The 27,272-nt window shown below is 36.6% G+C and overlaps 1 protein-coding gene across 9 annotated transcripts in view; it reads left to right on the plus strand.

The window, feature by feature from the left end:
• Window positions 1-27,272, plus strand: part of RAPGEF2 (Rap guanine nucleotide exchange factor 2) — a 189,447-nt gene that overhangs the window by 130,444 nt on the left and 31,731 nt on the right. For 7 of the 9 annotated variants that reach the window (XM_051617218.1, XM_051617216.1, XM_051617219.1 and 4 more), the window contains 6 exons: window positions 10,975-11,106; window positions 19,804-19,981; window positions 21,693-21,829; window positions 22,388-22,546; window positions 24,593-24,745; window positions 25,136-25,300. In XM_051617218.1, coding sequence (XP_051473178.1) covers window positions 10,975-11,106; window positions 19,804-19,981; window positions 21,693-21,829; window positions 22,388-22,546; window positions 24,593-24,745; window positions 25,136-25,300 — 924 coding nt within the window. The remainder of the gene's footprint in view (window positions 1-10,974; window positions 11,107-19,803; window positions 19,982-21,692; window positions 21,830-22,387; window positions 22,547-24,592; window positions 24,746-25,135; window positions 25,301-27,272) is intronic. The other 2 variants (XM_051617221.1, XM_051617224.1) reach the window with 1 other exon arrangement.

Genomic DNA, 27,272 nt, shown 5'->3' on the forward strand with positions numbered 1-27,272 from the left:
GTAGTAGTTCAAAGAAGACAGAATCTTATTCTGAGACCAAATAAAACCACTGGGGGTACTAGGAATGCATGATACCTTACGCTGTTTTAAAAGTTTGTGTTGATGTGAAAAATTTTAATTTATTATCTTTGGCTACTGTGTGAGGGAATATGTAAATAAAATTATGTAGGAATTATATGTAGGAAAATTATGTAGTAATGTTATAGCAACATTCACTACTGTTGTATTGGCATGAGTACAGTTGCACTTTCAAAACTCATAATAAAGTAGTTTAACTAGTAGGTATGTTAATATAGCATTAAACATCGTAGATAAGATGAATAATACAACTTTAGTCATGTATAAAAATAAATGCATGTAATTTAAAAGTATTTTGAGTTGTCTTGTTGCTGTGCTATTTTTGTTATCCAGAAAACCAGCAAGACATTAGATATAGTACTTTGTAATGCAAGTATGAAACCTCTTTTTTCTCTGGATGTCAGTCTAAGAAGTATTATCTACAACCTTTCTTTCAAAAATAATAGCATCCCCATTTTAAAGCAAAATTATTTCCCTTTCATTTTTTCCAGCCATTTAAAAAAACTTTTGTATTATTATGTTGCAATGCTCGCTATTATGCAACTAAGAATCTGACAACTTTGATTATTGTAAGACATATTTTTTCTTTATATCAAAGAATGCTACAGTATACTTAAAAACAAGGTGAAGAAATGTTTTTATAGCCTCTTGAGTGTTGAGAATATGCATCCTGCAATACTTTAGTTTCTTCAGTTCTTTGGTTGTGTGAAGCAAAAGTGCATCTTCCATTGTCAGACAGGAAAAATAAAGAAAACTTCCACTGTATAGTGAGCAAATGCAAAACAAGTAGTTGCAGCGCATGAGTTGTTATGTGGAGGAAGTCGTAAGCAGAAGAAATTTTGGATGTTCGCCTGCTGTTGCTTAAGTTACTGGAAAGCAAAGATGTTGCATTTTGGTGCAAAACCACCAAACACCAGTTCTCTTACGAGCTATTTGTTGATACTATAAAGCAAAGATAATCCTTTAGTTAAAACTCTTTAAGGGTGACATTGACAAGGCTGCAGCCATCCATTTTTTTAAATTCAATTTAGTTGCTTGTGAATTGCAAGGTCTCTAAATTTTCATCACATTTCTTTCAATTAGTTTAGTATTATGGAGGTAATAGTGTACAAATGAAAGTATCCAGTCTTTGCATCTGTGCATAGCAACTCCCTACTTATCTATATCTTTAAAAATATTTTTCCTTGGAAGTGTACAGAATACTTCAGTCTTTACTAAGAAGCTACCAGTAAGAAATTCTGAAATGTTAAGATAATCATGTAGATTTTTGTCTTTTTTCCTCCTTTAGTTAGTCTGCTTCTGAATGATAAATATGTAGAAAATTAAGTTGGCTTCAGGTTTTTCTGCTTGGAGGAGTGACAGGGATGTGGAAGGGATTTTCTGGGTCACTGCCCTTACACACTGTTGCACAGCACGTTCATAACTGTCTAGCTTCGGTTTGAAAGCCTTCTCTACCCCAGCTTCTGTTGAGTCTGGTTTTGAGAATCTCTGTGGCTCATTAGGTAGCAACCTTCTTTCAGCTTACTGCTTGTTAGGCTTTATGCCTGCATTCCATTTTACTAGGAATATTTCTTTTTCCTCCTTCCTATATTTAGATACTTGTGGAGAATGGCCTGTCTTCTCCCCCCACGTTAAGTCGGTTCGCGACAATAATGATTGTACCCTCTCTCAGCTTGGGCTGAATAAGGCGTAATAAGCCAGTGCTTCTCTTGTGCTTTCTCAGACAGTGTTTTTTCTTATTCTGAGAATCCTGATAGTTCTCTGAATCTGTGTGTTAGGGCTGTAAGTCCATCTTTATTGAAAACATATAACTGGGAATGTGTGCAGTATTTCTAAAGAAGGTCTCTGCTGGGACCATGGAGAAGAGCCCAGAACTTCTGTATTTCTGGATGATGCATGCTGTGATCTCATTGAGTTTTCCTTCTGCTACATCACCTTAGCAGTTCAGTCAGCTTCTGATGAGTGTATATACTGAAACTCTTTTCACAGTCATTTCTGACAGATGAGTTTCTAGATTCTTGGTTTTTGTCTCCAAGTCTGTGATCTCACGTCTTCTCATACTGCATTTTATCTCTTTCACTCCAAGTAGAAGTCATCCTGCTCTCATAGAAGAATCCTGCTTGTCCCTTGTACCAAGTGTCTCTTTGTGCTGTGATATGAAGCAGGTTTTACCAGCATGTTTGGTTTTTACTCCAGTTGGAAAGAGAGGAATTCTAAGATCTTTCCTATATTTATAGTTTTTCATATTCCATCTTTTAAAATATATCTGTTTTTTGGGTAGCCCTTAATTTATTTTTTCTTTATTCTAGTATCAATTCACTTTGATTTCTTTTACTGTTGTAAATTAGTTCAGTGCAATAGTTTAGTGCTGTAGTTCAGCAAGTAAACTGCAGTAGTTCAGATTAAGCAGTTGCACTTCAGAACTGTGGCGTCCCTTCATGACTGTGTGAAAAACTTAACCAAGCTTACTTAGATTGGTTAGAGTGCTGTAATAATGAAATGAAATATTCTGTTATCAGGTATAAGACAAAAGAAGCAATATACATTCCCCTGGTGGAAAATCCAACACTTGTCATTGTGCACTATCATAGGTGTTTGCTTTAAGATGTGCCCAGAATAGATGTTTTCACCTTTGGACTAAACTCTTTACTTGTCTGTAGTGGTTTTCAATCCCAAGTGGTGTTTAAAGCTGGAAATAAAATCTGGCTGCAGGTGCCATCAGTTTTACCCCTGCTGATGTAATTTCTCTTTAGCACCTCCTGCTGTATAAGAAAACCAAAATGGGCCTGTATGTAGGGTGTACATGGGCATCCCCTCACTTAAAATCTTTCACAGGATTTAAAACATCTTGCTTGAAAATGTTGGAATTACCATTTTCTGTAAACATATGTGCCCACATTGAACTTTTCTTGCTTTTACATCCCTAGGCATAAATCTTTTGTCATATTTCCTGTGGAAGTAAAGTTTGTGACCAGCTGCTCTGCTACTTCCTCTCCCACAGTTACTTGTAACAGACCAAAGAGTTAAAAATTTAACCTTTTAGGTCTTCAGAAACCTGGAAAGTAGGCAGTTTAGTTTCCAGCTCAGCGGTAGTTCTTAGTGTATTAAATGCCCAAACAGCCAGAAGAGGAAGTGTTTAGAAATATCTGTTGGGAAAAAAAAACATCAACTGGAACATGCATTATGTTAGTATGAAAATCAGTTATTCCCAAGCAAGAGATCTCTGCAAAACAAAAATCTCTGATTCATTTTTAGTCTTCCACGTCTACTGCTGTTAAGTACTGAGGAGCTTTTACTGAAGTTCAGTGGTTGAGCTCAGTTTTCTGCACTCTTACCATAGTAATATTTCATAAGCCAACTGAAATGCCTCAGAACAGTCTTTCCTTCAGCTGAGACTGCAATGTCATTGAGTGCCTGTCCCTCATTGTCAGTTATCATTAAGTAGAGTTCCACAACATGAATTCCCTTCCCCATTTTATTTGGTGTTTTTACACAGCTGTTAGTTACTGTGTGGGTGTGGACTGTGCAGACTGTGTTGGGGCTCTCAGCGCAAGTGCTTGGTGAGGCAGCGGGGTGCTAACAAGAGTCTTGTGGTATGTCCTTATAAATGCTGGAATAAGAGATTCTGCATTTTGAAGGAGTTCGTAGAATCATAGAATGGTTAAGGTTGGAAAGGACATTAAATATCATCAGGTTCCAACCTCACACTAGACCAGGCTGCACAAAGCCTCATCAAACCTGGCCTTAAACACCTCCAAGGAGCGGTCTTCCACAAGCTCCCTGGGAAACCTTTTTCAGCACCTAACTACTCTCATGGTGAAAAATTTCTTCCTGATGTCTAATGTAAATCTACCCTCTTACAGCTTAAAACCATTACCCCTTGTCCTATCACTGCCCTCTCTGGTGAAAAGCCCCTCCCCAGCTTTCCTATAGGCCCCTTCAGGTACTGGAAGGCTGCTGCTATAAGGTCTCCCTGGAGCTTTCTCTTCTCCAAGCTGAATACCACCAACTCTCTCAGCCTATCAAAGTGACAGAGTTCTTTGGCAAACTGTCAGAGTTCCAAGTGAGTAAGAATGGGATCTGATCTAAATTGTAGATACCCTATGAAACAAACAAATCAATATAAAATACCAAGTGCTTTTTAATGAAATAAAGGAAGACCTGAGAATCCTATGTGTACTCCCTTTTGCAAGGTTTTGCTTCCACTGTACTGTTTGGAAAAAAATGTTAGTAGTCCATGTTACTCCACGTGGTTGAGGTTAAAAAAGAGTTGTTGGTACTGAACATATATCTAGAGTCAAAACAGTTGTAGAATGGTTTCTTTAAGTTTCATCCGTGGAGCAGAACTGATCTAACTTTAAACCCACCACTGATTCCATGTTTTAAAAGTGCTGTGTTTTGCTTTTACTAGGTGTTTCCTGACTGAGACAGACTTCTGAGTAACGTTCTAAGAAAAAATATTTTGATCTTGCAGCTTTGCTGCTCTTCACCATTAGTACATTATGATGATTTGAGTTTGGAATTTCAAAAAACCGAAGAGCAGCTTTGGAAAACCTGTTTAGCATTATTTAGTTCAATTTACTATGATTTAGTTCAAATTTGTTCTGCTTTTTTTTACCTCTATGATACAATTTTTCCTTTTTTTTTTTCTTTTAAATTTCAGTAGTAGTCCCTGAGATCTTTTCTCCATTCCCCAGATACCCATTACATTTCACCACCTCTGTCCCTCTGCAGAAGTCAATAATCTTTCATGCAAACTATGTTCACTGCTTTAAATGCTCATAGGATTAGCTGCTGAGAGCTACTAGATGTACTGTAAGTGTCAGTCACTGTGTGTTTTGTAAGGGAAACAAAAGGAAGTTCGCCTCTACTTGCGCTGTCTCATTCTGTCCCCAAGACCAACAGATCATGTATTAACTTGAATCTCTGAATAGTTTGATGGGAGGCTACCTACAGCAAAGTGTAGGTGCAGGGGAATATGAACGACTTGGCTGAAAAGATCCTTATAATGCTTATTTTTCTGTCACAGGTGTTCTGCTGTGGGCTTTGTATATGAACAATTGCTTAACAGCAACAGTACCCAAATTTTCAGAACATGGGTAGTGTCCTGTTTTGTGCTCAAGATAGAGAGTGTCTTTAAGAGTAGTTTTTCATGTCTGACTCACGGTTTCACATTAAGATGCCTGTTTGGGGAAAATTTAGAGATTCAAAACACACAAGATACTTTTGTATAAAGTGAATTATATACAGAAGACATAATTCATGTCACAATGTTTTCATTTAACTCTTGCTGGAGATTTCAGAGAAAATACATCAAAACTTCTGAATGTTTTCCATACTACCCCTAAGTACAAGGAAATGCTGCTTGGAAAATTGCATCCTAATTTGATGTGCATAGAGCTTAAACTTTTATTTTAAATTTAACTCTGCACTGAACATGTCAGCCTGCATCATGTCTGTAGGCAGAATCAATAGAAATTACAGTATTATTCTGTAGTTACTTACATTGACTGCTGTGTTTTAAATCACTGAACCGTAAAAATGTTTTCCTTGATGTCTGTCTTCGTTAGTGAAAGAATTATGTTGAAATAGTGTACCCACCATTAGTAGAAGTATTTCTTCTTTCAGTCATTAAGTATCATAAATATGAGTATATCCTTAAAACACATGCAAAAGACATACAAAGATTTAACATAAAAATTTAACATGAAACATTGAAATAAAATGTTCCTGAATTGATAGAATACTGGATTGGTGATCTACACTCATGTAGTGAAATAAACATTTTAACATTTCATCTTGGTAGGAAAAAATGGGAAAGACTAAGGCATAGTATTTATTTTATTTGGCTGCTGTTGCTAGAAAAGATGCAGAATACCAAAATAACTTTGTAATTTACTTAGATTTGTGGGCTAAGTGCAGCATCTATAAAATAAAACTTTTTTTTTATTATGGTGGCTTTTATCAGTAAAGAGGTACTACAGAATAAGCACTCAGAAGCATGTGTTTAGTGGCTGAGGAATTGGTGTTTGCATGTCTTTAATTTCAGAAAGTGAAAGTAGAAGCTACAAAGGAGGTATTTTGTGTTGCCTTATGTTTACTGCACTTGCTTGGCCTGTCTCAGTGGCACTTAATTACTTACAGAATCCTTCATTGGAGTTGCATACCAACGTTATACCTTTGCTCTCTAATTCCACCTATCTGTGTATGTACTTAGGTCACATTGCAGGCTTTATAAATCTTTCATAAAGTGCTGACTAGCCTTCAGTAGAAGATCTTGTTTATAAAATGCATACTGATATATTTTTAAATGACATGCTTGTGTCTGTCTTTTCCACTGTTGCATTTATACTTGTTTTCATATATAACTCAGTTTAAACAAAAAAATCAAACCCTCACAATGGATACTATTAAAGTGAAGAAGAGTTTCATTTAACTCATGTTTTGCTGTTTGCACACCTTTTTATGCTATAGCCAAGGATTTTAATTTCATGTACAGTAAATATTCTGAAAATATATATATTAAAATACTGTATTAGAACGATAAGCCAAATGATTTATTGAGTTGAAGTTGCCTTTTGTTATGCAGAAAGGCATGCTCTAGGGTAGGAGAAAATAATGTTCTTAAAATAGGAGGAACATATTCAGAGCAAAGTAATTGTTAGCTTTGCACGCATAAAGCAGTGACTCACTTTGAGGGTGGAAGCAATAAAATGCTGCCTTTAATAGGAAGACGTGATAGGGTTTAAGGTACTGTACAGTTCAAAATGGAGATCCTCTTTGTCCTTAAGATACTTTCAGATAATAGTTTAAGTTGTCATTTGTTTTAGGGTTTTCAAGAAGTAAAAGCTTGAAGTTTACAGATGTACTGTTTTTTCTATGGTCTCTATTCATGTAAACTGTGTATGTACACACACATGCTCACTTGTGAAGAGCTATGTGCATATTTATAATATACTGTTTTGACCTCCATCAAATTAAGGTTAGGGGTTTGGTGTTAACTATTTTATAGGATACTTTTTTTGTATTAAGAATTTTGTACCCCTGTTATACTTCATTAGATCTATACATATGCAGCCTTAATGTTTCTCACTTACAAAACTTGTTCTGAAAATAGTTTATCAGGTCAGTTATCTTATGCTTTCAATGACTGATAATTGTTTAATCTAGTGTACATATAATGTTTTGAAGCTGTATTTACTTAAGAAAAAACAATTTTTTTTTTTTCTAAATTACCCTGCAATGTTTTACTCTGTGTGGTAGTTCCTTCTGATGCTGTGACTCCCAAGTGTTCAGTAATAAAGTTAAGAAATGTAGTGGCTGGCTTCAGCAAAGCTGTAATTTAGTGCTCTGGCAGAAAACATAAAATATGCAAGTTATAGGTTACATAAAATATGCAAGTTGCCTTTGATCCTTGTTCCTTTTATGACCCCTTAAAACTAGCCATCATTTAATGAAAATGGAAAACAAAATTAAAATGACTCTTCAGTTCTGATGCCATTTGTGGTGTCTTCAGTCTGCGATAGGTGATGTTGCTGAGACAGAGTTCCTGGTATTGCTGCATGATCTGGAAGATCAGGCATGTGCTAGATCTACCCTGTACAGGTTTTGAAACGTTCCAAGAAAACCTTTATTTTTACTGTGGTACTAAATATTAAAGTCCCTACTAAACTGTTGAATGGAATGATAGCTGAATAAAAGCACAGAACGCTTCAAAATTTCATAATGAAGTGATATTCAGTAGCACAGCAAATATACCTGTTGTAGTGAAGTTAACTGTCATGTACTTCCCAAAAGCAGAGGTTGATGTTCCTAGCCATTTTTTCAGTGGGTATAGTATTACAGTTTCATGATGTTGTTTTCTGATCATATTCTAATGCAAGTAAGAAATTAGGTGTACATACCCTGGTGTGGGTCAGACAACTTTGCTGGCACTGCTGAGGTTGGTTGAACATTGCATTTCATTCTTGCTTTGCTTACTGAAAACCATTTACCAGATGCTGTTCTTCAAAAGTTAGAGGTGTAGGCTCTTACATAGAAGACTTAAGCACATGTGCTTTTTAAATTGTTATCAGTGCTTAACTTTTTTCCCCACCTTGTACAACTCTGTACATTAAATATTTTAAATAGCAGTATGTGGCTAAGAAAGAAATGCATGTATTTCTCACACACTCTTTTCATTGAGCTCACATTTTTTTTATTTAATTTTTGTATATATGTTTTTTTTTCCTTGCACAAATTCTCACCTTAATTTATTTGGGGGTAGGGCAGTTGAAGTGGATACTGCTTTTGGGCGTGTAGCACAGAGAAGTAGTTATTCTGCAAAGATGTGTGCATGTGCTTTGTGCTTGTGAATAGTCATACTTGATTAGGATCAAAGTGACTAGTTAGGTTGCCCTAAGTAAATTGTCTGCTTCTGATCTTCTGCTGTCACGGCTTGGCAAGTCCAGCTCATGCAGCATGGCTTGGACTGGAGGAGTTGTTCTAAAACCAGTAATCATCAAACATACAGCTGGTTGTCTACAGTCAAAACAATTCAGAAAGCTTGCTTTTATTTGCGATGTGTTTAATCAGTTATTGTAGAATCCCCTAACTCTTCCTATTGCCTGTAACATAAATCCTTGCTGTCCATTTAAAGCACTAAGTGCAGTCATTATAGTAAACATAGCTTAATTTCATTTTTTAACACACTAACTGGATTTGCTTTGATGTAAGGTTATTAAGAATTGTTATTGCATTGATAAAAAATAAATGCAATTGTTAATGACATAGATATTTACAGGGCACTATGAAAAATTAAACAAGTTTGGCTGGGCTTAAGACTGTGTTGATATGCACCTCCCTGTGGAGTTATTATTTATTTTTATTGTAATAGCTGTCACTTTATAAAAGGTAAAGCTCGCGAAATACGCTATCTTTGTGCATCATCATTGAATGTGTGATTCTTAGATGGTTTGTGCCCGTAACTCAAATTTATACTATACTTGGAAATAAACCTGGACAACTTTAATTCTAAGAGATTGTACTGTTAGGAACATTCATCAACACATTGCAAAAGCTGTGGTGGTTCACTACTACACATTCTACCTATGGAATATATACTTATTTGTAGACTGGCTCAAATAATGATAACATTGATATAATGGCCTTGATATAAGTAAATACTGTTCAGTTTTGTGCTAATTCAAACTCACAGATGGAAAAGGAAATAGCAGAGACAGTACTTACTATAACTAATGCACTCCTTCAAACTATTTTCTCCTTCTGGTGTATCATCAACAGTAGTGAGCATAATTAGATTTTTCTGGAGGCAGCATCCATGGCTGTATGTATTAGAGTATTGCTTTTGTTAATTGCCCTTTCTTTGTTGATTGGTATATGAAGATCAACTCTAGCTCTGGGCTTACTGAAACTTTTTAGGGTTACTAATGTTTGATTCCTTTTTTTAAGCCCCACTTTCAGATAAAATATTAAGAAAGAATTGTTTAAAATGTAGGCATTTCTGCAGTCACAAGTGTGGTCGTTCTATGTTAAGGAAGAAATCTTTTTCAGGTGTATTAGAGCTGGAAGTGGCAGTCAGCCTAAATAAAACTAAAGGTTTCCAGTTGTCTGTGCTTTCACCACGAATTCTAAAGCCAAGGTTCTTTCAGGGCATGTTCCCTAAACATATTTAAACCAGGCAAACAGATATAAAATAATTCAGTAACTTTCACTGTATAGAGCTAGTCATTTTCTCAATCACGTTGTCTTGTGACTTGCAGATGACTTTTTTCATAACTTTTCATACTGATTGACCTATTATGTCTTAATTCTGAATGACCTCTTGTTTTCATTCCTGCCTGCTGAGAATGGTAGTAGTGCCAAGGTAGAATTTATATAACTGACATGGGTGGACACACTGCGTATGACATTCTTGGTACAAACACACCTCTGTAGAAAGTATCTACCTTGTCTGAGTTGGAAAAAAAAAAAACAAAAACGGAAAGTTTCAAAGTTGTTTTTTTTTTTTTTAAATAATTGAGGCATGCATCGCATACCAAAATTGACATATTAACATACTTTTATTAACTAGCAGTGGCATGAAAGCTTCTTGAGGAGAAGAGTATTACGTTCCTGAAATAGCATTTAAATTTTTCTTCAGATAGCAAATGCTTTCCTTTATCAAAGTTCACTTTCTGCAGTCTGGTGAAGTTTACAATTCTTAAAAGATTTTCATGGACACTATGTGCACCGAGCAATAGTAAAAATATACATAACAAATCTTGGTGGATGATTAAGTGATCAAATATAACATCTCAATTACTAGTTCAGCAATGCATGTGAGAAAACTCATTTCAGGATTGTATCTCTTTGCAGTTGTCAGTCTTCTCACATTTCCTATTTGCCATCGTATTATTTGGCTCAAAGTATAACATAGCTCAGTGGTTTGGATTTTGTCTCTAATGTACTTTGTCAACTTCAGATGTAAAAGAGTCAGCCAAAGCCAGAGCAGTGCTTGTTTTTCTTAAAGTATGTGACTTTACTTACTGTTAGTCCCATTCTACAGGAAACCATTGATATTGAAACTAGCACAATATTAATGTGTGTTAATTCTATCCAAACTCCATAGCAGGACACTGAAGTGTTTTTGCTTCACTGGTGGCTGTCTTCAGATACATGGTTTTTAAAGATCTCTTGTATTTGCAGCAATTTGATGGTATTTTGCTGACCTCTGCATTAATTAAAAAAAAATAATCTACAAAACCTCAGTTTTTTTAAGCTGCGTTCTCAAGCCCCAGTGGTTTTCTTAATGCACTTGGTACTGGCAGAGAGTAAAGTGTGACATAAATGAGTTGAATTAATTTTGTTGTGTATCTACCTCAAATTGTAATGATGCTTTTTTTGCTCCATCTATAGCTTCCTGCAGATTTCACAAAGCTGCACCTTACTGACAGTCTCCACCCACAGGTGACCCACGTTTCATCTAGTCACTCAGGATGTAGCATCACTAGTGATTCAGGAAGCAGCAGCCTTTCTGATATCTACCAGGTAAGAATGGAATGGATGCTGATGGGAGGTGAAATAGCCAACAGTTTTGACATTCATAGTGGAATGCCTGTGCTATTGGCTATTGTAAGTTTTTGTCTGAAGCAGCACTCAGTAGAGTTCAAAAAATGAATTTTTGTTTGAATTCTAATAATTTCAGGGGTTTATGTGCCACATACTAGGTCTGCTGTTTGTGGAAACTCAGCAAGGAATCTGCAGCACGGCGAGATATGAGAGGTGTTTGCCTTAGTTTGTCAGATCTGAGTCAGCAATGTAGAGGTGTAGTGTTTGGAAACAGTTCAGGATTGTGCTTCATTAATTTTGTTTGTAATTTGTGATTTTGGGGGGAGGAAATGTTCCTCAACTTGCGCATGGAGAGCCAGTGTGGTGTCTCCAGCAGAGGTCCTTGGTGGGACCTAGGAGGTAAAGGGGTTCTGACTCCAGCACTTCACCTTGTCTGTTTGTCCAGTTTGCCATGTATAAAACAACAGCTGTTATGCTTAGTGCTAGAAGACTAGACTTTGAGACCTGCTGTCAAAAAGTGCATGTGAGCTGGCAGTTGTAATTAAAAGCCGGATCAGAATTTCAAAACTATAGATATATGGGACCTTTTAATGTAAGAATTTTTTCATTTTGATGATGTATTTTACAGTTCTTAGAGGTTGGCTTCAAAATCTGGAACATGTTTAGTGGTAGGGAGAAAGAAATATGCAGTGCTGGCCTGACTTGTGGGGCATATTGCACTTCACCCACCCTGTAAAAACTTGATGCCAGCATCTCTGTAGTGTTTCCTCTCTGGCTGTCCTGGGAAAAATGGAAATGTTGAAGTGGTGAGATTTTTGGAATTGTAATACTGCTAGGGAGGACTTCTTGACATAAAGATTTATGCTCTTCATTTAGGGCAGCTTGAATTTGGAGAGATTTACTCGAAACTGCTCCAGGGGTTCCGTGGAATACTTTGGGGTGTGTGTGCTTCTTCTAAATAAAAATTAGAAAAAAAAAATGAAATAAAAAGGTCTAGATCCTTCATTTAATCTTTACACTTCTTGTAGTGTCAAAGAGGAGGATTTGTCCTTTTGATAAGAAACTATAGCAAATTGTTATTCTGAAGGAAAATGCCTAAAATCTAACTAAAATACTGTTCTATCATAAAAATTTTAACAAGACTAGATCTATGTGAAGTGATATTTACTAGAAGAGGAATTAGGTTTCTTTGTGATGCTTTAAAAAATGCAAATGTAGCCGTTTAAACAATGGGAAAAACATCATCTATACAAATACATACAAGTTCAGTTGTGAGTATAGTTGTAGCATGTAGTGTGCTTCAGGTGAACAAGCTTGTAGACTATTCTGTGGGAGAAGATAGGGTAGAAAAATATCCCAGGTCAATTTAGATGGTAATGACAAGAATGCAAAAGGATTTTTTAAATGAAAAATGTCGAAGTAACTGGATACTTTAGGCATAGCATATGGCAGTCAAGTATGTTTGTCAGAATTTCTTCTCAGAGGATTATTTTGAGACAGGATTCAGGTTTATAATGTGAGGGTGAAGATGATGTGAAATCAGCTTTGTTCTTCAAGTCTTCTATAGATTTTCATATCTTTCATCCAAAGATTTTACATTATAACATAAGAATAACAAGTATCTCTAGAGACAGTTGTAGGTGGCATTTACTTACAGTCATACAGTTACTCTCTACATAAAGTTGGAAGTAATTTTTTGCAGAGTTCTAGCAAAACTATTAGAAGTTTGAGAAGGATCACTGAATTTCTGGGAAATTAAACCACTGAACTTCAGAGAATTACTTCTTTGTGGGGTCACCAACCTAGTCTGAGTCCCATAACAAGTTTTGTTTGCAACAATGGAATTGATGCGATGGTTGATGTTTGAAGAGGGTTAATGGTTTTGTGAACTATTTACATGGGGAACATCTACTTTTTAAATATTATTTTTAATTAAATTAAAAAATTGAGGATACCTTGTCATTCTTGGTGATCTTGAAAAATATTATTTGGTTTTTTCAATTAATCTAGAGCTAGTACCTCATTTTAAGATGGCTTGGCACAGATGCATTGAGAACTGAGGAATTATTAAAGTAACCTATGTCCATATCAACATTAAGAAATATGAGTGTGCATAGTAGAATAAAACTTCATGTTTTTTTGTTAATACACATGCCTAAAGAAACATTTATTAAAAACAATCTGTAAGTTCAGATATGGAAACTGATAAACTTAAGGTTCTTAAATTCTTTATTTTAACGTTATGGTACCAAATATTATTTCATTTAATGATTTCTAATGTTGTAGATCATTACTTTCTTACCTCAATTTCAGTCATAAAGGAATGTAATGTAGCAATGTTTTTAGGTTAAAGTACTGCCAAAAAAACCCACAACAAAATAAAGTGGCTGTAATTTGAATCCTTTAGGGTCAAGCCAAGGATTAAATAACCATACATACTTTTTTTAAATCAAGAGATTTGATCAGCCATTTTATCTCAATTTTTTTGCCTTTTAATTCTCTCTCAAGTGTTTATTCAAAAATAGCAAACTGTAACCAAGTCATCTCCGTGCCATTTTTTCACTTCAAATTTGATAGGTCTTAGACAGAGCTCAGTACCGTTATTCTTGTGATTGTTACGTTCTGTATATTATGGCATTTACTGTCCAGTAGAATGGACTTCTGTTCCTTATGCCCAAGGAGAAAGGAATCACTTAGAAAGATTGCTATCTTATCTTTCAATTGATAAATAAAATAACTGTTTTCTTTTTTAAATTATACCATTAATCTTTACTGTTGAAATCTGAGATAATGGTATGTCATGTGTTGCATCCTGGTAGGTTTTAGTTCTGTAGCCTTAAGAGGAGCTTCTTGCAGTGAAAAAAACATTCATGGCCCTGTAAGATTTTTTTTTTTTTAATAAATCATGAAGCTGAATCTTCAGATGCTTTCAGGATTGAGCTGAGAATATTTCCTTTTAAATGTTAATGCTGTAACTAAATTTATTTGTCAAATGTTGGACATGAAAGAACTTCTTTTAGGATAAGAAGTACTTACCAATAAAAAAAAAAAAGATCCCTGTGTTTACCCCACCCAAGTCTCAAAAATATTTCAGGTGCCAATCAGTAAGGTCCTAAATGTTGTTACTTTTATTTTAGGAAAGAAGTTGAAAAAGTGACTAACTCTCTACTCTGACTGGAGAGGAAGGGGATGCTGGATGTTAATAGATTGTGTGCTGGCTTCTATTTGCCAAGAACAATACTTGTGCTGCTTTGGCACAGCAGATTGTTCACTGCTGCTCCTATTTAGTTAATGCTTCCTATGTGGAAGCATATCCTTGCTCCTTTACAATCCTAAATGCCTTCTATACCTGTCATGAGTATTACCAAATGGTGGTCCCTGTTTGAGAGCAGAGAGATCTAAACCTGTGTACGTGTGCTATTCCCCCTCCCTGTTTTGGGAAGGCGTTGATGTGTTGGCTCAGCTCTTTCCTTTCCCAGCCTTTCTTTGCCTTATCCTGTCCTCAGCCCAGTGGTTTCCTGCTGGCCCTACATGCCCTCTTGTGTCTGCCCAGATATCTTAGGCGGTTCAGGAAACCAGGAACATCCTTTCTGAGACCCTCCCAGGATGTGTGTACTGCTTGGAAATTTTCAAGATGTCAACTTTGTTTTCTCACAAGTCTGATACAGTAACTCTTGGAGGAAAGGTTCACCTTCCAGAAAGTCTTCCTGAGAGAGCCCAAACCCTTATCTTTCAAACCAGAGAGTCTGTGCAGCCTGCCTCTAAGTTGCTTTATGGAAAATAAAGAGGTTTTATCTTAAGATTAAGTCAGTCTTTTTGACTGTATCAGCCTCTGCAGTGCAGGACTCGGGGTAATGCAAGGATATCAGAAATAACTCAGGTAAATTACGTCCTGCTGAACCCCCACCCCCCCAGTTTCGGCTAAGTCCTGTGTGGTGCCTTGTCACTCCTGGGGAGTTCAAGTCCTCTGATCTGTTCTGCAATTTATAGCCTAGGAGTAACTTCCAGAGCCCTTGTTCTGGGTGCCTGTGGGCTCAGTAAATATTGCTCCATTTTGAGAAAGTGGCAGTTAGTTGGTGATTGGGAAGGACACCTTTCCTAGTGTGTTTTCTGGATTATTGCATTTTTCCATCTTCAGGCAGGAATACTGCTCAGACTGACTCTTGTGACTGCTATAGGCTGTAGTGCTGTAAGTTTTGTAGCAGGTAATGAAAAAAAAAAATATGGAGAGAGGGAGAGTAGTAAGGATCTTAGACTGAAGGAGTTTTAATATATTTCATGGCCATTTATTCTTATGTTAGTAGAGTATGAGAAATTCATTTTATTACCTTAAACTTATGTATGATCTGTGTGCATGTAATAGTTGTAATTGATAATTCTTTAGTAAACAAATAGATTGTGTCATTACATGGATCAAATGTCATAGCAGTTTATATTGTAAACTTTTGCCCAGTGAGTTGAAACCTAATATAAACCAAGACCCCAGACATGTTTTCTCTGTGGAAAGGCTGGATCCAATGCACCTTATCTTTCAAGCTAATGGAAATCTTGCAAGTGTTCTTGGTGTTTTGTACCAGTATCAGCTTATAAATCATGAAGTTTTCACTAATAAACATTCTAAATTTCATTTTTTTAATTTATACTTTAGCCCTTAAACTACCTTGATCAAAAAATAAGATGGGGCTAGGGCTTTTTTTGAGCTGAGCTTGGCAGCTTTTATAGCTTCATGGACTTCAAGTACTGCAGCAGATGATGACCATATTTCTGGTTCATGCAACAAGCCTCTTCAGTGCTTTTTTTATTCCCCCACTCCAGTATTTTTCTCTTGCATGTTTGAAGATTTTATATTGATGATTTAGTGGTGACATTTAGTTGCAAAGGGGACTTATTATTCATGCTTTTTTTAATGTTTCCTAAAAGAGTGGTTAAAATAAAACTGAAAAAAAGCCTGAGCTAAAATAGCCTGTTTAGAATATTAGGAAGTCAGTAGTTAATGTAGTTAATTTTAAGGGCTTTCTAGTTTTGGGGTTTTTTTCTGTTTATGCTGTGAAGATCAGCTGGAAGCTTTTTCCCTAAACTGGTGTGGAAAAGAAAACCATAATGGCTACCTAAAACAGAGCCATTTATCTTGTAAGCAGTTCTCCAAGTCTTCCCACTTTCTTCACATTCTTTCCCATAGTAGGGCTGGTATGTGTGTGCAGGTGTATGTGATGAACCAGTTATAGCACAGGAGAGAGTGTTACTTGGTTGTAAAGGTATAGATCTGTTGGATAAGCCAGCATTCCCTTTAGTCTCTTCTGACCCTTTTCTCAACAGATACCCAAAAATTGGTTGGAGAAAATGAGATAGTAAAGAAGGTAATCTTCTTTAGCTGTTTGTGTTGTCTATCACTTCTCCTTAAGTCTGTGTTTATGTTGCCTCCAAAAAAATAAAAGACCAGTAGAGTTGGGCATAATAAGTTTTCTCTCATAACACTCCTACACTCAGGCAAGGACACAAAGGCTAACTGAGCAAACTTATACAAGGCTCCTTTACTTTTCTTCCTCTAGTTATTTAGTAGTATTTGTTTAATTAGTTGATATTACTCAAATCTCCAGGAAGTGGTCTTGGAGGTCCTTAGCAGTTGGAACAACCATTTTTGCATTACTACAATATTAGCCTTTATAGACATTGCTTAAAATTAGGGAGATCTCTTTAGGTGCCAAATAACTCTTCACCTCAGGCTTGAAAATGTCTGTCTTAAGTCTCCTGACTTTTATTGGTGATATAAAAAAATACTGGGTTGTTATTAGGTGATTCCTTTGAAGCTTCAGCAAATTTTTCATGCCATCTTTCCAACTGTGAAGAAAATATACATTACAACTGGTATTCAGATTTTGAAGAGACATTGTTTTGTACTTTAAGTTGCAACCAGCATTTTTCTTATATGCAGTCTCTTCAGATTTATTGAAGTGAAGCTAATTTCTCTTATTACCTAAGAAACAAAGGACAACATGCATCTCTGAAAACAATGACTTCCAAGGTGTACCTCACCCTTGATTAAATGCCCTGGAAAGCTTGAAGCCTCATGACTGACTGTAGTACAAATACTTGTCAGGCATTCATCTTGTGTTCTGGATTTTCTGCTACTGAGGTTTATAAGGAAGCCTCTGTCCTCAAAGGAGCTGAGATTTTCCCTTTAGTCTTACACAAATGCATGGCTATTGTTTCCTAACTAAGGGTTCCTGTGCAGACATCCTTGATTTTTCTAACATGTGAAGGAGTACAGAAGTACTCGAAGTAGGTGGGTTTTGAAGTTTAGTGTGTCAGCAAGAGGACCTTAAGTGCTTCATGTCATACCTGATGCTACTAAGCCTGAAGAAGCTATTTGCAATGTTTTGTAGATAAATTGATGTGTGTTTTTGACATGGAGACAGATCCAATTATTCTTAACAATGTAACAAAGCTAGTGCAGAACTTACTGTATGTAATTGAGAAGAAATCCCTGTGGGATTAATTGTTTGATTCTTTATTCCTATGAAAGCATATTCACTTTTTGGAAAGGCTATGTTTGTATTCCTTTGCTAACTCTTGCATAATTTCTTGGAAAAAAAAAAAGTAGGAAATACTGCAGCCTTCAGTTATAATTGTAAATGTATTTTCTGAATGCATAATTGCATTTGATTTGTGTGTTTTTTTTTTTTTTGTAAATAGCATCAATTTGATATTAGAATTTTGACTTCTGCTTGGTTTTGGTTTCTTGTTTTAAGACAGTCAAATAACTTCTCTTTTAATCATCAGTTTTATACAGTATGTCTAATTTTCTCATGTATGTTACCATCATGTGGTGAAATTTAGTTCTACATTCTTCTTAACAACATGCTTTTGAGAGAGCTTATTCTGGGCAAAGTAGGAGAGGCACTTGTTTGCAATGGGAAGGTTTGAAAAATTGACTCATGAGTTAGTCCTACTGTCACTGGAATTGTCACTGTTGGAGGCTTCTGATTCTGACAGAACGGTGTCATAAGTTAGGTGTCTACTGACTCATTTTCACTAGTTTTTCCACCAGTTGCTTTTGATAAAGGTTATTTTGGAAGAGTAGTGAGAGCAACTGTTCCAAATATATCATAATAGTGTGCATGTTATGCACAGTGAGACTGCTAATGAAAATACTGCTATTGGTGCTATAATTTTTGTGATTTGTTTGTATGCCTCTGTAAATCCTTCTTTATCCTGCTTAAGAAATGCTCAGCGTTCTTTCTTTAAAAAAAAGAACACAACCCCCCCAAAAAAAAGAAAAAAAACAAAAAAAAACCACACAACAAACAGAAACAAAAAACAAACCATCATAAAGTGAGAATAGTTTGAATGTTGTGTAGGTGCTGTTATGCTTTTTATATTAACAAAACCATGTTACAAAGCGTGTGATGTGCTGTAGGACAGAAGTGTTTAAGAATGACAGTAGATGCCCTGATCTGTCTCCAGCCATGTGCTGCCATTCATAAGGTAGCTTTGGATAATGGAATTAAAGTAACAGATGTCAGCCACAGCTAGGGAGGCAGGACTAGGGAAGATGATTCTACGAAAATACCAGCATAATTTGTCTTACCTTATCCATGTTCAGAGGGTGACCTAGTTTTGGGTGGGTGTGTTTTGGTTTTTTTACCAGTGTGAGAGACAGATTGATAAAAAAGGCTTTAGTAGCTGAGTTTGTCCCATGTAGTATTTTTTAAAGTAGATATGAAAGCATTGTGTGCTTCCAGAGTTTCAGAAACAAACCATCTCTATGAGGGATATGAAACTTGATTTATCAAGCCATGGATTAAAACTTGCTCATTAGAAGCTTGCATTTCCTTAAAATTGTAGCTGAGCCTTGGCAGCTGCTGTGGTATTAAATCAGGTTCTGAGAAAAAGCAGCTTTTTGTCATCCGTGACAGACAAATGTTTGTGGGGTTTATTAAGTGGTTGGTCTTAAAAATAATCATTAAAATATATTTACCTTTAGGTGCTATACCAATGGCTTCAGGCTTTATATGGACCATGTTTTCCCTCATTTTAATACAATTTGAAAGAGGTTAAGTTTGCCAGATATTCTGTGTGATCCATCTGTGGTGTTTAAGCCATGGCTTTGCATTTTTTCTGCATCTGCAGATTTTGATACAGTTTCTCAGCAAATGAAAGGCATATTTAACTATGTTCAGCTGGGACTGTAGGAGAAAAATACAGTCCTAGGTTACTCTGAGGTAGCAAAATTCCTGTATAATTTTGATGCTGTATTTATTTTCCAAAACTGTCTACTTATAATCGTGTTGTATCCCTAAGTGTCTGAATATGTAAAGTTGGGGCAGGAACAGAAACTGTTTAAAATGAACTGTTTATTAAAAAAAAGTGTATTCAGCTAATCCTCCAAGAAAATGTTCCTTTGAAATCTGACTGCTTTCAACTCCCCCAAGACCTACTGATTAATTATGTCTGTTGAATCCTATTTGTGCCAATTGAAACGAGTGTTAAGAGCCTCGTTTAAACAGTGGCTTTGGGTTCATTAATTGTTAGTTGTTTTAAAAGTATATATAAAGAAAAAAGCAAGATAAAAGTATTGAGTGAATTTATGAGTGATCTGTTGGGTGATAGGATTAATTTATGTTTGTTTAACTAGAAAACTGTAGCAGTTAAGAACACATTTGAATTTGAATTTAGGCTACAGAAAGCGAGGCTGGTGATATGGATCTCAGCGGGTTGCCAGAGACAGCAGTGGATTCAGAGGATGATGATGATGAAGAAGACATTGAAAGGGCATCAGATCCTTTGATGAGTAGGGATATTGTTAGAGACTGCTTGGAGAAAGACCCAATAGACAGGACAGATGATGACATTGGTAAGTATTGCAATGTAGTAAAATACTGTCAAACTTGTTCTTCCCACAGACAGAAAATAAATTACTGTTTGAACTTCAGGATTTACTTAATGATTGGCTTTTGTAATTGTTTAGTGTTCATTCTCTAAGGTGATTCATAAATGCCATAAATTTAGCCAGTGAATGAATACAGCTGAAGAATAAGAGGAAAACACACATATTGTGGGTAAAAACTATTTGTTACTGACCCTTTGATCTCAAGCTTCAAATTCTAATTGAGATCAGAACTGGTTTATGAAGTAAATGTCAGTGCATACAGGAAAACACTGACAGAACCTTGGCAAACTCAATATTAATGTCAACACTGGAGGTGTATCACATATTGTTTTAATTGTAAGTTGTGATGTTGTGTCTGTTTTTAATCAAAGATACACATTTATGTTAAACATTGGAGCTGCTAAGATCTTTACATAAATATGCATCTAATCAAACTAATTTGCTATATTAATGTACAGGTTAGTACGTTGAAAGCAAAGCAGAACTAGAATTCAGGTTGTTACAATTTCTAGTCTTTCATGGGCTGAGTTATGTATTTTTTTTCTTTTATCAAAGTATGACTAAATGATGCTAAAGATTCATTATTAGATGATAAGGGACTGCAGCATCTCTTATGTGAGGAAAGTCTTAAGAGCTGGGGCTGTTCAGCCTGGAGAACGCTCTGGAGAATCTCATCAATGCATATAAATACCTGGAGGAAAGGTATAAAGGTGACAGAGCCAGGCTTGTCTCAGTGGTACTCAGTATTGGCATAAACTGAAACACAGGAAGCTCCATCTGGTCACCAGGAAACACTTTTTTACTGTGAGGGTGACTGAGCACTGCGCAGATGCCCAGTGAGGTGGTAGAGAGCTCTCCCTCCTTGAAGGTATTCAGAAGTCATCGGGACATGGTCCTGGGCACCTGGCTCTAGGTGGCCCTGTTTGAGCAGGTCATTTTGATCAGATGACCTCCAGAGGTTGCTTCCAGCATCTCTGAGTGAATAAAAATTTAGTAAAAATATAGGGTCCTATTGGCTACTTTGAGTAAGCTTTTAGGTCAAGCAATGCAAAAAAGTCTAGCATTTCGGGCAATAATCCCTCAACAGCACTACTACAAAAAATTGAGTTCTGTAGTTATGAACACTGTAAAAGCGTAAATATGGGAGAAGTTCACTGCTGAGTAGAATTGCAACTCCGGTGTATACAGAAGACAGAGCAGCAGTAGTAATCCTCTTTGGTCCATCCAAGAGGAACTTTGTAAATGCAACAGATGATGATTAAGTACAATTTACTGTCAAGTTTAACCTAGGAAGACATGGCTCAGTTTTGTTAATTTCCCCTTCTCAATGTCTTGCTGTGTTTTATATAGGCCTGTCATAATCTTAAAGGGAGTTATTACCCTGGCTGAAGTATTATAAATCTCATTGGTTGTATTCAGAGCTATTGGTTACATTACAGTTCCTTCATTATGCTGACTTTTACTTTGCAGAGCTTCTATTGCTGATATGACCAGCCAGTCTGTGTCTACAAAATACCCAGTAATTACAGCAGGCCACTGTACATGATTTATTAATATACAGAAACCATTGTGCAGCATTTTAGCTTAAGTAGCCTCGGGTATGTTGCTGAAGAACTGTCTTTACTGTGCTTTGTTGTTTTGACATGCACGACTCAGTGGGCTTTTTCTCCTTCAGAACAACTACTGGAATTCATGCATCAGTTGCCAGCTTTTGCCAACATGACAATGTCAGTGAGGAGAGAGCTCTGTGCTGTAATGGTGTTTGCAGTTGTGGAGAGAGCAGGAACTATTGTACTAAATGATGGGGAAGAGGTCAGTAGAAGTTGCTTTTGACTGTCCTATTATACCAAACATCGCAGATTCTGTGGAGTTAAGGTCCTCTTTTTGCTTAAAAAAGCCCAAACACCCAGAAAAAGTAACATTGAGTAGGTTAATTAAGCTTCTTTTGATTCTGGAATAGTTTGAAAACTTTTTTTAAGCACTTGCACATTTCTTATGCACTAAAAGCATAATAAAATACTCTTCATAATGTACAAAATGCTTCCTGCCTATTGGAGCTGATTTGGGGAGTTTATTGCAGTTCTACAGTGGTGTTTTGAAACCTTCATTCTTTCTTCCTTTCTTAACATTTTCTTCTTTTTTCTTTGGTGGTCTTACATAAACTCTTAACTTTAAAGATAAACTTAAGGTCCCAGTTTTGTTGAGCTAGAAATAGCTGCACATTTAAGGTACACTGGTTTATAAATATTTGTAATAGGTGCAAAAAATAACTTTCCCTTTGGAAAAATTGTGATGGTTGTGTCTATATAGCGTGATATTACAATGTTAACTGAGTTGGTCTTCCTGTATCCTGCAATATTTGATTTGTAGCTGGATTCCTGGTCGGTCATATTGAATGGCTCTGTGGAGGTGACGTACCCTGATGGAAGAACAGAAATACTCTGCATGGGTAACAGTTTTGGTGTTTCCCCTACCATGGAAAAGGAATATATGAAAGGAGTGATGAGAACCAAAGTGGATGACTGCCAGGTAGAGCGTCGGACAGTATTTCGTGCAAAATCAGATACATATAGACATAATGAAACCCCATAGCCATTTAAAACTGAATCTATGCAGAATCTCCAGTGTGTAACCCTGTATGGGAGTTGGGAATTATGGCTCCTGCATAAGCATAGTCTGCGAAATTGGGTTCTCTTTACCTGGACGGGGATAATTTTGGGTGGTCAGTCCAAACCAAAAACAGATTTTGGGTTGTCTACATGCTTTCTCCAAAACTTGAGGCCTACCAGCCTGTTGCATAAATCCATTGCTTCCTTAGTAGTATCTGCAGGTCCTTAGCCATTACAGGCTCTTTTACTTCTACAGGTAATAGCCATTCTTCCCTACTCAATTCAGCTACTGAATATTAAAGTAATACAAGCTCTCCCTTCTGTGGTTGGAGTGAAAAATCTAGTTTCAGTTAATCTGGCCTTTCAAGGAAAATGCCTTGACATTTGCTATAACACACGCAGTCAGGTGTAAGCAATGCTGCTCACAGCATAAAACTACCAGCCTAATCTGGATATGAGGTTGCTATTTGCTTATTCCCATCCAGAAAATAGTAGCTAAGTCCTAGGTGAATTAAGTGTTTTCCTTGGTCGTGATGGCTAATCAGCTCCCAGTACAAGCCCTTTGAAATGGCTGTAAATGTATCTTAATGCAGTAAACTGATTTAGTTTGCACATCTAACTACTGAAAGTGCATGAATGACATCTTGTTAGGATAGTATTTTGCAATGAATCCAAACTATGGGACTTCTGTTCCAGCTACTAAAACCTGCTGGAATCAGAAAAGTTATGTAAATTGATTATAAAGAATCCAGGAGAAAATACTGTCTCTGTGAATCTCATGCCTTTGTCCTAAGTACATACATGATGATTTAACAACTTCTCGACCACAATAACCATTGTTATTTCCTTTCAGTTAAATACCCAAGTACATATGAGAACACAATTTTATCTTGCCTCCAAAAAGAGACTAAGCTCTAGAACTCTTGACAAGTTACAGAAAGCAATTCATAGTGTGTACAGTATTTTCTTTTTCTAAGTTGTAGTGGGTGGTCTTAATTATACTTGCATAGTGTAGCTGGTAGGAATATTCTTAACATATTTTCCTACGAAAACAGGTGGTTGAGCCTGAAGAGGAGAAAGCTCCATGGAGACCTCATAGTGGCCTTCCAGTACCTGAAGGGTGTGACAGGAAAGCTGGGGAGGAACTTTTTATAAGGACATACAGTGATAGGACAAGGGAGAATGGCTTTAAACTGGAAGAAGGTAGATTCAGATTAGTCACTAGGAATAAATTCATTATTGTGAGGGTGATGAGACACTGGCACAGGTTGCCCAGAGAACCTGTGGATGCTCCGTCCCTGGAAGTGTTCAAGGCCGGGTTGAATGGGGCTTGGAGCAACCTGATCTAGTGGGAGGTGTCCTTGTTCATTCAGGGGGGTTTGGAACTAGATGATCTTTAAGGTCCCTTCCAACCTAAATCATTCTGTGATTCTATGATTCTTGGCTGAACAGATGATTGAAGAAAATATTTTTCCTGCGGTGTGCTTTAATCCAGAAGTAATTTGCTTCTGTGTGCCTGCACTCATGTAATTGAATAAATGTTAGTTTTCTTAATGATTGACTTATTCATAATAGCTCTGAAAAATGAAAATTATTTATGATAGCAATAGGCACAAAAAAGGTTTTTCCCTTCCAACTCTTATGCCTTCAAAATACCATACAAGAGCTTGCATGAGAGAAAGAATACTAGCTAGAATATTGAGCAGCTGAGCAAAAATGGCTGATAATGCTAAATCATTTTGCTCTGATGAATATTGGTCTCTTCTAACTGCATGATTGTAGTGGAAGTACTGTACTCATGTATTCATCTGCTTACTACAGCTGAACTGTTGGGAAGGCAAATTTGGCTCACTGCAGGTTGAGAAACGACTATATCTTTTCTATTAATAGAGTACTTGCGTCTGAAGTCTAAATGCTTTTCTGAAGATTTTACCTTTTAATACTGGTGTGCGATGATTCTTTCCAGTTTGTTTGTATAGCCCAGCAAGATTATTGCCGCATCCTCAATCAAGTGGAAAAGAACATGCAGAAGGTAGAAGAGGAAGGGGAGATTGTAATGGTGAAAGAGCACAGGGAGCTTGATCGCACTGGAACAAGAAAAGGTCACATTGTCATCAAGGTAAAAGCAAAAGAGGGACTGTCTTTCAAAAGTCTGCATTCTATAAACTTCTTAACTTGGCAACCTAGGTCCACAATTAGTTGATATATATATATATGTATATATATATAAAAATAAAAACATGTATTTGAAAAAAATAATTCATTTTTATCTTTACAATTATGCACATTATTAACTAGGTGATTGTTGCAGAATTCAATTGCAGTATTTCTTTACATTTCTTATCACATTGATTAAACTGTTACGTTTGCTTAGCTCATCAGTCAATAGATGCTGGTGTACATTCTAGTGTAATGCATCTTAGTATGTTACGAGACAAAAACCAGGCATTTATTGAAAATCCCTTTCAATAACTAAGGTTTGGTTTGTTGTTTGTGTTTTTCTTCACAGGGAACAGCTGAAAGGTTAACAATGCATTTGGTGGAAGAGCACTCTGTGGTAGATCCAACATTTATAGAAGACTTCCTGTTGACGTATCGGACCTTTCTTTCCAGCCCAATGGAAGTGGGCAAGAAGTTGTTGGAGTGGTTCAATGACCCCAGCCTCAGGGATAAGGTTAAAATCTCCTGAATTACAATCATATTTTCATTGAAACATAGACTATTAAAATAAAATAAGTTTCAGAGGGAGTAACTAAACTGAATAAGAGACAGATAGCTGGTGACATACTTTAATGGCAGAATATATGGATAAAACAAATAAAATACTTCTTTCTTCTTCTATTTAAGTACTAATGTGTTCATTCAAGGTCATTTAGCAATATTTTACCTTGCTGTGTTTTTACAACATAGCTGCTTGCAAGTACACAACCTTGATTCCATTAGTTAGTATTTTTATTTGATATAATTCAATAGAATTATCTTGTGTCTCAAAATCTGAGCGTATAAGTAAGTTCTGTGTTTTTCATACATAACACTAATTAACACAACTTGGCAAACATTTTGTGATAATTTATTTTTGTAGAAAGGCAGTAGAAAGTGTAGCCATTGTTAAGAATCTGTTGAGCCTTACGTAGCATTTAAAAAAACCCATTGAAACACAAGAAAGCAATCAAACATCCTTTTCCCTAAACAAAACTGTCATCATAGAAGAGTAAGGCCTTGTATGTCCAGTTTTGGCACACTGATTGCACTGTATATTGAGCCTGTACTGTGCTTCACACTGTAATGCTTTATGTGCACTTCTATATGACTTTCTCATATGTAAAAAACTAGTAAAACTTTCAAGATGTTTTTTGCAAGTGTGAAACCAAGGGAATTATATGAATAAGGTTAAAGAGAAATTTCATTTTCAACTTCTATTTAAAGCTGGGTATTCCCTCAAGAAATGCTGGTATATCTGTGCCTTGGAGGAAGGAGCTTACAACTGGCAGAGATGACAGGCTTTTTTTGCAGCTATTGCTGTTTAGCATAGGCTTGTTACAGCTTCAGAGCTATAATATTGGTTATCATCTTAAACTTTTTTCTTGTCCTCCGATGGCTAATCCCTTCAGCCTCTGTAAAAGCATGAGCCAGCACAGCTGCTGGTATCAGGTCTGAAAACAGAGCAGCTCTTTGTTCTGCTGTCTCAATAAGCAACCCTTCCTGACACCGAGTAGTGCTGACAAAAAGGCAAGAGTCAGAGAACAGCTTGGGACAAAAGGAGGTAATCAAGTTGGGAAAAAGGAATCTGGAAGGTTTTGTTAGGGGCTGATACTCAGTGAGGAGAGGGAAAGGAGTGAGTAAAACATCCTTAGGATGATCAGAAGTTGGTAAGAATCAGACTGGGATTTAATTGTCTTTTAATGCTGGGTCTGTTTGTGACACAAGTAATGGCTTTCCTATGGAAGTCAGCACTGAACCAGTGCAGTCTTTTGGGTACAGGATTAAGGCCCAACTTAGAAAGCAGCATTTGATATTGGAGCTGTCTGCAGTGATTTTAAACTGTGTTACACAGTGTAGGTTGCAACTTCCCAGCCCATTTTAAAAATCTGCAAGTAGTCTAAATTTAACCAAACATTGGTTGGATCTTCCAATCATAGAATCATAGAATCATAGAATCATAGGGGTTGGAAGGGACCTCGAAAGATCATCTAGTCCAACCCCCCTGCCAGAGCAGGGTCACCTAGAGTACATCACACAGGAAGGCGTCCAGGCGGGTTTTGAATGTCTCCAGAGAAGGAGACTCCACAACCTCTCTGGGCAGCCTGTTCCAGTGCTCTGTCACTCTCACAGTAAAAAAAAAAATTTCTGATATTCACCTTAAACCTCCTATGCTCCAATTTGTATCCATTACTCCTTGTCCTATCACTAGACATCACTGAAAAAAGCTTAACTCCATCTTCTTGACACTCACCCTTTACGTATTTGTAAACATTGATGAGGTCACCCCTCAGTCTCCTTTTCTCCAAACTAAAGACACCCAGCTCCCTCAGCCTTTCCTCATAAGGGAGATGTTCCACTCCCTTAATCATCTTTGTGGCTCTGCGCTGGACTCTTTCAAGCAGTTCCCTGTCCTTCTTGAACTGAGGGGCCCAGAACTGGACACA

The sequence above is a fragment of the Apus apus genome, chromosome 4 (assembly GCF_020740795.1).
Source record: "Apus apus isolate bApuApu2 chromosome 4, bApuApu2.pri.cur, whole genome shotgun sequence".
Lineage (NCBI taxonomy): Eukaryota > Metazoa > Chordata > Aves > Apodiformes > Apodidae > Apus > Apus apus.